This window comes from Sturnira hondurensis, unplaced genomic scaffold, assembly GCF_014824575.4.
Source record: "Sturnira hondurensis isolate 20B ecotype Veracruz unplaced genomic scaffold, ASM1482457v3 Scaffold0011291, whole genome shotgun sequence".
Lineage (NCBI taxonomy): Eukaryota > Metazoa > Chordata > Mammalia > Chiroptera > Phyllostomidae > Sturnira > Sturnira hondurensis.
The window spans coordinates 1,131,132-1,145,541 of record NW_028083922.1 but is presented as its reverse complement, the minus strand read 5'-3'; the positions used below and the strand labels follow the sequence as shown (position 1 = coordinate 1,145,541).

Below are 14,410 nucleotides of genomic sequence, written 5' to 3'. Positions count from 1 at the left end.
CAATAAAAACAAACATATTGACAAATATAAGTTTTTAAAAGCCTCTAATAGTGGGGTCTATAAATTAAATCAATAAAAAAATCTAGGCATACAAAACCGGGAGAAATAACAAAAAGAGTCCTTTCATCAGTGTTTGAAGCAAAGAAATAAAATCAGGACATGTTCTTTCCTTGGGAAAGATGAGAGAAGCAGTCCATTCTCACTTTGCTTGTATCTTCTCCTACACAGATTAGCTTACAACAGGAAAAATGTACCATAAATATTGAAATGCTACCGTATTTTGTGGTGTATAATGCAGACTTTTTTGCCCCAATTTTTGAATGATTTTATTTATTTATTTTTCAAGAGGGGAAGGGAGGGAGAAAGAGAGGGAAAAAAACATCAGTGTTTGGTTACCTTTTGGCAACCTCTATTGAGGGCCTCGCCCACAACGCAGGAATGTGCCCTAGACTGGGAATGGAACCAGAGACCCTTTGTTTCACAGGCCAGCACTCAATCCACTTAACCACACCAGCCAGGGTTTTTCTCCAAATTTGGGGGGGCAAAATAAGGATGCACATTATATACTGGTGGTACTAATTCTGTATCTCTGTCAGTGTTTTTAATTCTTTTATTTATGCTCATGCATTAAAAGTGTAACTCTAGAAAGCAATAATGACACTTGCATGCAAAATAATACCCTGGAATATAAGAATTGGTTTTGTTTCTAAATATAAATAAATAACTGTATTAAAAAATTAAAATGAAAGATATTTTTCCTGAAAGTTTGGGCCAAAAATGTGGGTGCATATTATACATTATACATGAGTGTGCATTACACATGGCAAAATACAGTACCTTTGGTGAGGGGAAATGTAGTAAGGAATAACCTATCTTCCAGTAAGTTGAGCTATTCAAACCCAGATGCATCACATCCCAAGGTTCAGGAACTGCTCCCAGATTGGACCTCAGAATCACTACTATGAGAATAATGAAGAAAAACAGGTGCTAGACAAAAGCAAAGTCTCCCAATTAAAAAGAAAAAGGACAGTATAACAGCAAAAAACGAGACCCACTAAGGGTCATGAGAAAATACAGTTGACCCTTGAACAGTGTGAGTTTCAACTGTGTGAGTCTTACACACAAATTTTTTCAATAAATACTGTAAATATGTCTCTTATGATTCTTAACATTGCCTTTTCTCTAGTTTATTATAAGAATACAGTATATACTGAACATAACATATAATATACAGGGTGGGGCAAAAGTAGGTTTACACAGTCGTTCTTATGGAAAATAATACATTAATAAATAATAACACAAGAATGAACATCCTGTTTTGTATACTCACAACTGTACATCTGATTTTGCCCCATCCTGTATGTGATAATCAAATGTTTATGTAATTGGTAAGGGTTCCAGTTAACAGTAGGATACCAGTAGTCAATTTTGGGGGGAGTCAAAAGTTATATATGGATTTTTGACTTTATGTGTGGTCAGCAGGGTTGTAAACCCCCACGTTATTCAAGAGTCAACTATAGTCTTAAGTACTTTTGCTATGAAATTATTAGGTTAGTTGTTCTTAGGTTGGCAAATCAACTGAAAGCTTCACATCTCTGAAGACAAGATGATGAAAAGCATTATACATATCAATACTGCTAGATCTATGGAGCACTGAAGTGTTCAAAATACAAAGATTAAGAAAGAAAAAATATAACTGCTATCATATGTCATAGGACGGCCTTTGAATTAAGAAACTCTTCAGAAATATTAGTACACCTTAAATGGGACCACCATTTGGATAGAATGCTAGATACACAAACACTACATTGGGTAGGAAAATTCTGTAATACTAATAAACATTCTTTTAAGTCTTTTTTAAAAAAAGATTTTATTTACTTATTTTTTACAGAGGGGAAGGGAGGGAGAAAGAGAGGGAGAGAAATATCAATGAGTAGCTGCCTCTCGTGCACCCACAAATGGGAACCTGGCCTGCAACCCAGGCATGTGCCCTAGATTGGGAATTGAACCAGTGACCCTTACAGCTCCCAGGCTAATACTCAATCCACTGAGCCACCCCAGCCAGGTCCATTCTCTAAGTTTTAATGTGTAGTTTCACCAAATGGAACAGCTCTATTCAGACTTGGGGGTTGGGGAAGGGTTCTTGTGATTATTTGGGGAAAAGACTAGAGAAAAAGCAGCACATATTTCATCCTCATAGCTGAAAGGATGCTTTTAATTCAACCTGGTTGACACTGGTCGCTTCCTTATTTTTCAGCAGTTCTAAGACTTCCAAAAAGAATGTGTAACACTTAATAGGATAACCTTTTCATACAGCATTAATGTTAATCATTCCTCACAACATTTTAAATACCCTATTCTAGGTACCAAAAACATCATTATGCTCTTCTTACCAAACTACAGTATACACACTAAATCAGTTGTTTTCAAGATCCTTTCAAGAGGCCACGAGGTCAAAATTATTTTCATGATATAACTAAAATATTAGTTGCCTCTTTCATTTTCATCCTCCCATGAGTATAAAGTGAGTATAACCCTCCATGGGGTATGACGCGGATTTAGTATTGTTTTAAGTAATTTAGTAAACAACTATTAAAACACTTAATATATTAAAAATTTTGTTTTAATTTATAACAAAATTAATAGAATATATAGACAACATAAAGAAAAGCTCTATAAGATCCTCAGTTTTTAAGGGTGTAAAGGAGTTTTGAAAACAAAACATCTGAGAATCACTGTATTAAATCATACTAATTATTCTACATCAAAATTTCAAAAGATTCTGGAATCATTTACATAGCAAATAAGTATTAAAAATATAGTCTTCCCTCAGATATCAACCAAATCAAGTAATTCCTACTTCTTAGGACCAGGCGCATATCTGGAACAGGGTTAGGTTCAGAAATAAACTTGCATGGTTCAAGTAACGCCATCTGCACAGAGTCAAGAGATAAGGCTAACAGCAAACAACAAATCACAAACGCTATAAAGAATAAGCCCCATCTGCACAAAAGCAAACTATGATGTCAATACAATTTAAAATTCACTTTTTCTAAGAACTAATTGATTATACAAAGAATCCATCAATATTTACATCAGCATTAATAACTCTGCAAATAGTGTTTAATATTAAAATAATGCCAAGGGATATATAGTATACTCCCATACATCTCCAATAGTCTCATATTTTTCATTAATATGTTTCCTGTTTTACCAAAGACCGTTAAAATCAAACAAAAAACAAACAAACAAACAAAATAAGAGCTGTATCAACAGTCAATATGTCACTAAACTAAATTCAGAACCTGTTCATATGTTGAGCAAAAATAGCTGCAGCGTAGATGTAGGTTTTTGTATATGTCTTTAAAGTTACATGTAAAAATATGTTCTAAAATTCTGGGGCAACAGTACACAGCCTGATTATTTAAATATTCCTATCCCATACAGTTAACTAAAAGCTCTAAAAGAAATGGAAATAGCTCTGGCTGGTGTGGCTCAGTGGATTGAGTGCTGGTCTGTGAATCAAAAGGTTGCCAGTTTGATTCCCATTCAGGGCACATGCCTGGGTTGTGGGCCAGGTCCCCAGAAGGAGGCATGGAAGAGGCAACCATACATTGATGCTTCTCTCCCTCTCTTTCTCCTTCCCTTTCTTTAAAAATAAATAAATAAAATCCTTTAAAAATGGAAATAATCTCTGCTATCATATAAACTGAATACCCTTTTAATTAAACGTTTTCCAGCTTAAGTGAGGGATATAAAAGTACATAGATAACACATAGGTAAACTATAGCACAGCCTAAAATGAGAGTAACAGTGGGCGAGTGACAGTACTGAAACATTACAGAAAATTTGCTATAACAATATAATCATGTAGAAAGGAATCTAATATGAAAGTATGAATAATCTATGCTGTAGAACAAAAGAAGAGTATCATAATATTTATTTTCATTCAGATAGAAACACCAAAACACTGAGGAATGAACCATATAAAATTCAACTAATTAAGTCACTGGTGGAATGTGAAACACTCACATATTAAACTGTCCATTAAAACCTGGTTGAAACAATCACTGAAGCAGACCACACAGGGCACAGCTACGAGTTTTAGAATGGCTGATATATAATACACCTTAACAAAGCGCATAAGGTCTTACATTATTTGGCCCCTACCTGTCTGCCCACATTGTCTTTCACTACCTCTGGTTTGCATCCTGTACCCCTCACTGTACAGATTGTAACTCTGTAAACACACCATGTTCTTTCTCACACCTAAAATATACTATCTATCTGGTCCACTTTAAAAAGTTAATTAAATCCAGTCATGTTTTAAGACTTGATTGACTCTAGCTTAACCTCTTCTATGAGTACTTTTCCTATCATACTAGTTCTACAGAATCTATGAACGGCTATTTAATGCCCTGTTTTCTTTGTATATACTATCATAATACCTACAGTATTTGAATGGACTTGAAATGTCTCCTCCTACTGAACAATTAATTCCCTGAGAGCAAGGTAGCTATCTTATTCATCCTTTTACAACCAGCAGCTAGCACTGTACCTAATAAAGAGTGAGCATTCAACAAATATACAATGAATAGATGGATGCATGAATTCAGTTTGACCTTGTGATGAGGTAGATTATAAAAAGAAAGTCATATAAAATAGTCCAATTATTTCTAGATGTATTTGTTTTTCAAAGCATTTTCTTTCAAACACAGAAAGTAATCAAAAGTATTTTTCTAAATTAATAAATCACTTAATACACAGATAGAATTTCTAATAGTTTGAAGTTTGTTATAGTTTCATCAAAGAATTCTTAGAAGTATAAATGCTATTCAAATGTTAACCTTTATTACTAGGGTACCATATAGTTTATCATGCAAGTCTGTACTTTGTTAGGAGGAGGAGTACTACTAATCACTACAGTTTAACCACAGATTTAACTACGATTGTCTCAGTAACCAGGACATTTGAACCCCCTACTGACTACCTTCTGACTCATCCGCTATTCATTATACTCACACACCTCCGTTATACTCTTACCCAGTGAAAAGACAAACATGCCTACCATGTAAAACCATTTGGCTACATATTTGGCTACATACTGAAACACAGTATCAAAGAAGTACTTTTTTTTTGACTACCACCCATGTTTAAAAAGCCTATTTCATTAAGAAAGTTCACATTAGTGAAAAACTTCAATAACTTCAACTATACCTCATTCTGAAGTTCATCACCACTTTTAACAGAAGCAAGCATATCATATAAAGTACAGCAAAGATCTTCTATTCTTGTTGCTTTGGCCATTTCATTTGAAGTTGCATTTAAGTACTTCTCAACTTCACACCACAAAAAGGAGTCATTTGTTTTCTCCACAGGTTTGACCTCTGGAGTGGAATGCTCCTGAAAATGTTCATTCAGAAACTTCTTGTAATCTAGGCTTATAGTTTTCTGGGGTTCACCATTTACCGGCAGTTCGTCAAAGTGGTCCAAATCATGCATGTCAAATGAAAATGCTAAATTATTACCAAATAAAACCCTGTCATCATATTCCTCATTTGTCATCTGGACAAGAGCAGTAAGACTGTCTGGATGGAAACGAGAAGTAATTCTATTGGTAGCATTACAAGCTGTAGTGGCAGATGACGATGGAAAGGGACCGAACATCTGTTTGATAGCCTTTGTCTCCTTGTGACCAACAGAGTCCTTCAAGTGAAATGTCTTGAAGAGAAAGGCAGCCGCACTTTCAATGGCTTCTTTTCCATGATCTGTTCCAACTACCCAAAGACAAAAGAAACAGTATTAGCTCAAATGAATCGTCATTCAATGTACCATCTTCAAAAACACTACTAATAATATTCTGCTGACTAAATCCAACAGTAAAAACACACTGATAAAGATAATCAATTTAAGAGTAGAAAAACTCCTTTAAGTACACCCCCAAATTCCCAAAGAACTGTATTAGGTAAGTAAGTAATCAGTAATTATTCCATATCCAAGTAGAGAAACTACCTAGTAATAACCCTTTACCTCTTTTTAAAAACAATTTAAAGCATGATCTAAAACTTATTTAAGACCAAATTTTAAAAAGTGACTTTATGAGCTGGTTAAATAAACCAAAACAGGTGCAAAGAGAAAAAAAAAAAAGGAATCATAGACTTCTGGAGCTAGAAGGAAGCCCTAGAGGATCTGTAACTTTCTTTATAATTTGTACTGTAAATCTGGGATGGAAAGAAATAAATTTATATGATTTCCATTCAAAAGCATTTAATACCATAAAGAACGTACAGAAATAGAATTAATGGCCACATTATAAAACTAAAAAATAATCTTGTTCAAAAGAGACTAGAAGTAAATTTCTTAACAAAGAGGAAGTAAAGTAGCAGCCCCTAATTTCTTTAAGGCATTAATCTCTCATACCCAGTATCTTATTTTTTTAAATAAAAGAAAAAAATTATATTTGTTTCATAGAATCCAAAGAATATTTTTAAATCAAAAAAATATAAAATAAGAATTGCAATCTCCAGAGGGCTCCAAAAGTCAATGTGACTTACCTAAGGTAATACTGCTAAAGTTAGTTTAAGAATATAATACACCAGTATCACCTTCCTGAAACCATGACTGCAATCACACCGTATTTGGTTACAAATCCTGCACAGCTTACTACAGCTCCGTAATTTAACCCAAACTCCTATACGTTGATTTCAAGTCATGCCAAAGGCTGACCCCCCACCATCCTCTTTTTTTCCAGCCTTATTGGCTATTGCACATTTTCTGGCCCAGTCAACAAGAATTTCTTAACATCCAGAAACCGGGTCCTGTCCCATTCTATGCCTATATCCAGGCCTATATTTAAACTTCTTCAAGGACTCCGATTGTTCAAATCCTACCCATTTTCAGAATCAAGCTTAATTACCTCTTTCAAGGTTAAGTGCAGTATCATGTACACAGTTATATTCTCTTACTATTCCCAACCCCTTATAGGTACATCAACAGAGATTTTCTGAGTTAAACTGAATCCAGGCCTCAACAACACCAGACAAGTGTGTGTACACCACACCACACTGCCTCGATAACTTCTTACCCTGTATGATGTTTACACAAATGTGCAGAAAACTAACAATTTATATGAGTAGCGATAAACAACTTACAGTGTATATGTCTAGTATTTACAATTTCTTCTAGTATGAAGTCTATTTTTATGATTTTTAAAGAATTTACAAAACACCAACTGACATTATTCTTTTAGCATTTAGGAAAATACATGACAAAAACCATCTATAAATTAAACAGTGCTTTTACATTAACTGAATAGCATTAATGTACAATTTACTAAGTCTACATATGACACTTACAGAACTAAGCTTTTAGATAATTTAGGGACTGTGATCATTCCACAGGGTTGGGACTACTAAAGTATGAGCAAAAATGGAATTCACATTTACAAACTCATTCTATATCTAAGATTTTAATATGTACTCTTTTGTAAGGACGTTTTACATCTTGGAATTTTTCTTAACAATTCAGCAAGTACTTTCACATTATCTCAATTCTTCTTAGCAAAATTACCTTCACCTTACAGTTGCTAAAATGGAGACTCAGAGTTAATTAATTTCAAGGAGATCAAACAGCCATTTAGTTATTAAACAAGTTTCAAAGCAGACTAATTCTTAAACAAGAATTCTCTGCACTACACCACATTGACTTCTTGTAAGTTCCTATAAAGTAGATTTATCTCTAATACTTTTTACTAAATAAACAAATTAAAAATCACATTATAAAACAAAGCAGTAAGTGGAAAAATAGTCTTACCTTATTATCAGAAGTAGAATTAACTTAAACAACCATTTTTAGGTTACTAGTAAAACTATGTTACAGCCATGTACAGGGTGGGGCAAAAGTAGTTATTCATATGGCAAGAAATATAATAATTAATTATTATATTACAAGAATATAATAGAACTATAATACTCTTGTAATTATAATTATTATTATAATTATTAAACTATTTCATGTACTCGCAACTGTATAAACATACTTTTGCCCAACCCTACATATTGTGTTCATTAAATGAAATGCAATGGATTCATATATGTTGGTATAAACTACACAATATACTAAGTGGGAGAAAAAGTAAGTTATGAATCAGCACAAAAATAGACAGGGGGCGGCTAAGAATAGTATAGGAAATGGAGAAGCCAAAGGACTTATATGTACAACCCATGGACATAAACTAAGGGGGGGATGCTGGAGGGAAAGGAGAGAGCAGGGTGGAGGGGGATAAAGAGGAGAAAAAAATGAGACAACTGTAACAGCATAATCAATATACTAAAAAGAAAAACAGAAGTACAAATTTGTAGATACAGAATAGACAGGGGGGTGTTAAAGAACAGTATAAGAAATGGAGTAGCCAAAGAATGTGTATGTATGACCCAAGGACATGAACTAAGGTGGGGGGGGGGGGCGCTGCAGGAGGGAATGGAAGGTGCTGGGTAGAGGGGGTCAAAGGGGGAAATTGGGACAACTGAAATAGCATAATCAATAAAATGTATTTAAATATTTTTTTCATGTTTCACAAATTTTACTTATTGATTCAATAACAGCAAAAGATTACACTTTGACAATGAGACAATGTTAGCAGGGGCAGGGGGTAATAAATCCCTACACTAAAAATTCTTAAAGAATTAACTCATGTGATTTATATTTAATCAAAATATCTACAATTGGCTTAATCCTTACCATTGAAAAAGATCTCCAGTATAGAATGATATTCAGGACAGATTTTGACAAAATCTTGCTTTACTAAGGAAATGTTGCAAGAAAGTGTTTTCCTTTAATCACAAGCTACTATTACAAATTTAACTGGATATGGTTAAATTTTTAAATAAAATGAATGTCCTCTATTGAGGTTTTAGAAAATGTTATTCAAAGACTATTGAGGAACACAACTCAAAATGTCTCATTATAAAGTATCTTTAGTGAATGCACTGATTTTTTATGAATTTTACTAATTATAACAGGCAAAGTATCATGTTTACACGGTCTTTTAGAGACATATCTGAAAACATTTGAAGACCAGGATTCTGAGAATGACAAAATTTTTAGAAAACATTAAAAATGTTTAAAATTTGCCCTGGCTAGTGTGGCTCAGGGGATTGAGTGTTGGCCTGAAAACCAAAGGGTCACTGGTTTGATTCCCAGTCAGGCAAATGTGTGGGTTGCAGGCCAGGTCCTACGTAGGGGGAGCTCAAAAGGCAACACACATTGACATTTTGCTCCCTCTCATTCTCCCCCACCTTCCCCTCTCTAAAAAAATAAAATAAAATAAAATTTTTAAAAAAAGTTTAATAAGTAAACAAAATGTTTATTTACTATATCTTGTACTAATTTTGCTTGTATAATCAGAAGATAACTTAATTATTACCTTAGACCACTGGTTCTCAAATAGAATGTGTATCAGAATCACTAGGGGTCTTGTTTAAAACACAGATTATGGTGCTTCTGCTTGGGACTAGGCCTGAGAATCTGCATTTCTAACAAATGCCCAGGAGATGCTGATGCAGCTAATATGAGGACCACTGTATTTTGATAAAAACCACTGGCTTAAAACAATTCACTTTAATTTTTTTGGATTTTATTTATTTATTTTTAGAGAAAGGGGAAAGAGAGGGAAAGAAAGGGAGAGAAACATCAATGTGCGGGTTGCCTGTCGCACGCCCCCTACTGGGGACCAGCCAGCAACACATGCATGTGCCTCCAATGGGAACTAAACTGGTTACACTCCACTCTCGATGGAGGCTGGAGCTCGACCCACTGAGCCACACCAGCTGGGGCTGGCTTAGAACAATTTAAAAAACAGTACTTATTAATACAAATTAAAAAAAGAAAATATATCTACATCATATTTTACATCTACATCTCTTTCCATAGCCCATAAAACTGTAATCTTAGTTGGATAATGGTTCTGCATAATATCCTGAATACATGTTAATACCCTTACCTAATTACTAACTCTAATTCTGCACAACCTACTCCATATATTTGAGTTGGACTGCTAAGAATGGACAAATGTTCCTCAAAATATTTTGTAAAAGTGAATCTTTGAAGTATGTTACTCAGAAGTTCTTAAATTCCAGTAATTGAGAAGCTCTCGAGCAAATGCTATTTGTTATCACTATCTAACAAAGAAAGAGCAGCAACTGCACAAAAAGAATATCTCTGGAGTGCTAATACACAATATTCTCCACCCATCACCCCCCCCTGCCTGAAGGCAGAGACAGGCGTTCCAGCGCCCTGTTCCAGCGCTCCATCTGTAAGTGATGGTGCAGTCATTTTAGGGGGTCACCACTGTCAGCAGACCTGGATGAGAAGGCGGCTCAGGACGGGAGCAGGAATTGGGGCTGCAGCTGGAGCAGCGACAAAGAAATCACCCTGACTTGTTCGTACAGCTCACCAATGAATCCAGCTCTTACATCTTTTGCTGACTGAAAAATATAAGAGGTGCTTAAAAGCCCTGGCTGGCAGAGATCAGTGGATTGAGCGGGGGCCTGCAAACCACACAATCAGGGTTCGATTCCCAGTCAGGGCACATGCCTGGGTTGCAAGCCATTTCCCAAGCAGGGGACTCACAAAAGGCAACCGTAAATTGATATTTCTCTCCTTCTCTCCTTCCCTTCCCCTCTAAAGATAAATAAATAAAATCTTTAAAAAAAAAATCCAGTACAATACCTCTTGATATAGTGAGTGGCAGCAGATTTTAAATCATTACATTTACCTAAAAAAGTAAATCAATAAAGTTTCAAATTCTGCTGCATAAAGCACAGCATACTGATGGATCCAGAAGTCATGAATTATCTAACCAAAAATATAGATAATATACATTTGAAGTAACCTTTGGGCTAAGTCTTTTAAAAACGGACTTAAAATAGCCCTGGCAGGTGTGGCTCAGTGGATTGAGCACAGGCCTGCGAACCACACAATCATGGTTCCATTCCCAGTCAGAGGCAACCATACATTGATACTTCTCTCCCCCTCCTTTCCTTCCTCTCTAAAGATAAACAAATAAAATCTTTTTTTAAAAAAGGTGCTTAAAAAACAGGGAAAAATATGAAGAAAATAAAGGCAATTAAATGTCCGACTTGTCAAGGTTCTGACAGGCCCCATTTCCTCTCAACAAACTGGGATTAGAAGGGAAGCCTACAGGAAACCCGAGGGCCCCTCTGCTGCTCCACTGGCAGGCTGAACCAGCGCACCTTCGTCACATAGAAGGAACTAATGGGGAGCCACTGGAAAACGAGAGTGGGGCACTTCTGGAGTGAAAATTTGTAATAAGTAATCAAGTTCTTGTTTTCTTACACTATATCCAAAATTAAACATGTTGGATTAACTGGGGATCTTGTTTACAAACGATCTTTTTGTTGATTTCCCTTTATATCTCACACACAATTCAGTTCTGAGTAATCTGTCAGAGATGTCCAACCTGCGACCTCCTGGTGCATGCAGCCCAGGATGGCTATGAATGCGCCCAACACAAAATTGTAAATTTACTTAAAATATTGTGATTTTTTTTTGGTGATTATGTGTTGCAACATATTTAATGTGTGGCCCAAGACAACTCTTCTTCCAGTGTGGCCCAGAGACACCAAAAGGTTGGACACCCCTGTAAACTGAGATCTTAAGTTAGTTAATATTTGCTCCCAACTGTAAAAGTGTTTCTGTTTCACATCACTGACTGCACTTAACTTTCTGAGGAGAACAAGAATTTTCAGTTAGTTTTATCCTTGAGATAAAACCTTGGTAAAGAAGATACACTAAATAACTGGTAAAAGCTTGAGTGAAACTTAACAACCTCCAAACCTTTAAGGAATTTACTCTCAATATCTAACCACGTGTACATCTAACTTTCTAGCTGTCTAACTCTGAACAAGATAGACTGTAAACCAGTATAACAGCTTTATTATACACCTGGCACTTCAACTGCAACATATTTAAAGAGATACACTTAGAAGATCACTACAATACTTCTTATTAATAATAAATACTTGCCCTGCCCACTCCACAGTTGTATTGAGTGCAAATGAGATGTGAAACGTACAGTAAACTCTAAAAAGGTAATTGGCAACTGATTACCATAACATTATTATAAAACAATGCTTTAAATGAGATTGATGACTTAATCATCTACAACACATAAATTGCTTCTGTATTTTCCTTTTATTGCAAAATATTAAGAATTAAAGAGCTATATATCGTAACTTTTTTTTTAAGGAAACTGGGCATCAGTGTTTTTTTTTAAATATTTTATTTATTTATTTTTTAGGGAGAGGGGAAGGGAAGGAGAAACAGTGGGAGAGAAACATCAATGTGTGGTTGCCTCTCATGTGTTCCCTACTGGGGACTTGGCCTGCAACCCAGGCATGTTCCCTGACTGGGAATCGAACCAGCGACCCCCTGCTTCACAGGCCCATGCTCAATCCACTGAGCTACACCAGCCAGGGCTGTATATCATAACTTTTTAAATAGCCTACTTTAATACTTGAGAGATTCTTTAAAAGGGATGAGTAGGAAATTTTAATTGAATAAAAATATCCATCAACTCTTTGCATGCTTAATTGCTAAATATCCAATTGGAAAGTTGTCAATAAATGAGTTTCTTGACCAGTTAAATCTACAATGTTAGTAGAAAATACTTACAAATATCTTTTATATTTATAATGCTAATAATGAAATGTTCAAAGCAAGCAAACTTATTTTTTATGTTATGTCCAGACTTTAAATGTCCATTTTATCCCTGACACTTGATCTGTGACTATAAATATAGTATTAAAACTCTGCATCAGTATAAAGCTCAAGTTTGCTAAAAACATAATCAAGATAGGCAAACTATTATGAACATGTTATATTTGAATAGAGATTAGCTAATTGGTTTTAACTAAAAAATAATTATTTCTTTTACATATACGAGAGGGGACCCTCCCTCAAAAAAACAGAATTATCTTCTGGAGGGTAGGCCCCTTGTAGTACAGGCCTCCACCATTAGGTAAGTGTTCTAGGAACCCGTCTCTATCTGTGGAACAGCTGGCGTTGTTGTGAAAGGCTGCATTCAGCTTCAGTGAAGTTTGTTTCCAGACTTTTTCAATGCACTGGCCCATTTCATGATGGGTGATTTACCAAGTGCACCTGTGCCCACACCATGCTGAGGGTTCAGCAGTTGTGACCAAAAAACGGCATGACTCCTGTGCCCCAACCTCTCTATTCATCCAATCTCACCCCAAGCAGCTTTTCTTTTGTCTCCCGAGATGAAAAACTTCCTGAAAAGGAAACCTTCTCCACCACCCCAAGTGGAAGAAGTAAAACAAAAAACAAACAAACAAAAAAACAGAAGCAGCACTAAAAGGCATCAAAATTGATTACTTCAAAAATTGTTTTAAGCAGTGGTCAAACTTCTCAATAAGTGTATCACATCAAATGAAGAGTACTTTGAAGGTGACTGAAGTTTAAACATGTAATAAATAAATACACAATTTTTTATCAATAAAGTCTGGGGGGTTTTGGGTCCTCCCTCATATGTTAGCTATTTGTACCAGCAAAAACAATGATTTCACTTAAACATACACTATCCCACAATACCATCAGTTTTTCCCTCTACATACTCACCTCCAATGCCTATGAGTGTACTTTTTAACAAGTGCGGTATCTAAAATCATCACATGGTAATAACATTCTAATAAAACTACAAGAGCAAAGATTTTTTTTTCTTTCTGCATTATACTATCTTTCAAATTATCAAACCTAAGAAAAGCAAGTATTTGCAATTCGGCTTTTTGGGAAATATATTGAATAATATATTTGGTATTAGTTTAAAATTGGCTAAGACATTCATTTATTTTTTTGTATAACTCTTGTACATCAAAAATCCTCCAGGAAAACCTTGCATTAAGTAGGCAAAGTATTCAAGAAATGTTCAATACAGTAATTTGAAGGAACTGCCTTCAGGGTGAGCAAATAATGAAAGGAAAGTAAATAGAGAAACATATTTGGTAGGAAAGATAGTAGTACAAGAGATTAAAAAGAGGCCAAGGCAATTCACCATGTTTTGAAGTCAACCATTTAATTTTATATATATTCATTACAAAATGTGAATACTCATCTTACAGTGTAGACTTTAAGTTACCATCCAGCCACTACATTACCATTTCTAGTACATAAAATCCTGCATCAAATTACAATTTGACTTTCCAAGCAACCAAACAGCTAACATAAAAGTTTCAATTTTATATATAAGCTTCCTATAATAAAAACATTATTTTGAGCATCACAAACTTGAAAGTGTATCTTTGAACAAATCATATAACTTACTGAGACTTAACTGGCATTTTATTTTTTTAATATCCAAGGAAAAAAATTTTAA

At 34.9% G+C, this 14,410-nt stretch overlaps 1 protein-coding gene across 1 annotated transcript in view; it reads right to left on the bottom strand.

The window, feature by feature from the left end:
- The window catches only part of ASCC3 (activating signal cointegrator 1 complex subunit 3), a 320,030-nt gene that overhangs the window by 272,848 nt on the left and 32,772 nt on the right, over window positions 1–14,410 (bottom strand). The window contains exon 4 of the mRNA XM_037059706.1: window positions 5,218–5,777. Coding sequence (XP_036915601.1) covers window positions 5,218–5,777 — 560 coding nt within the window. The remainder of the gene's footprint in view (window positions 1–5,217; window positions 5,778–14,410) is intronic.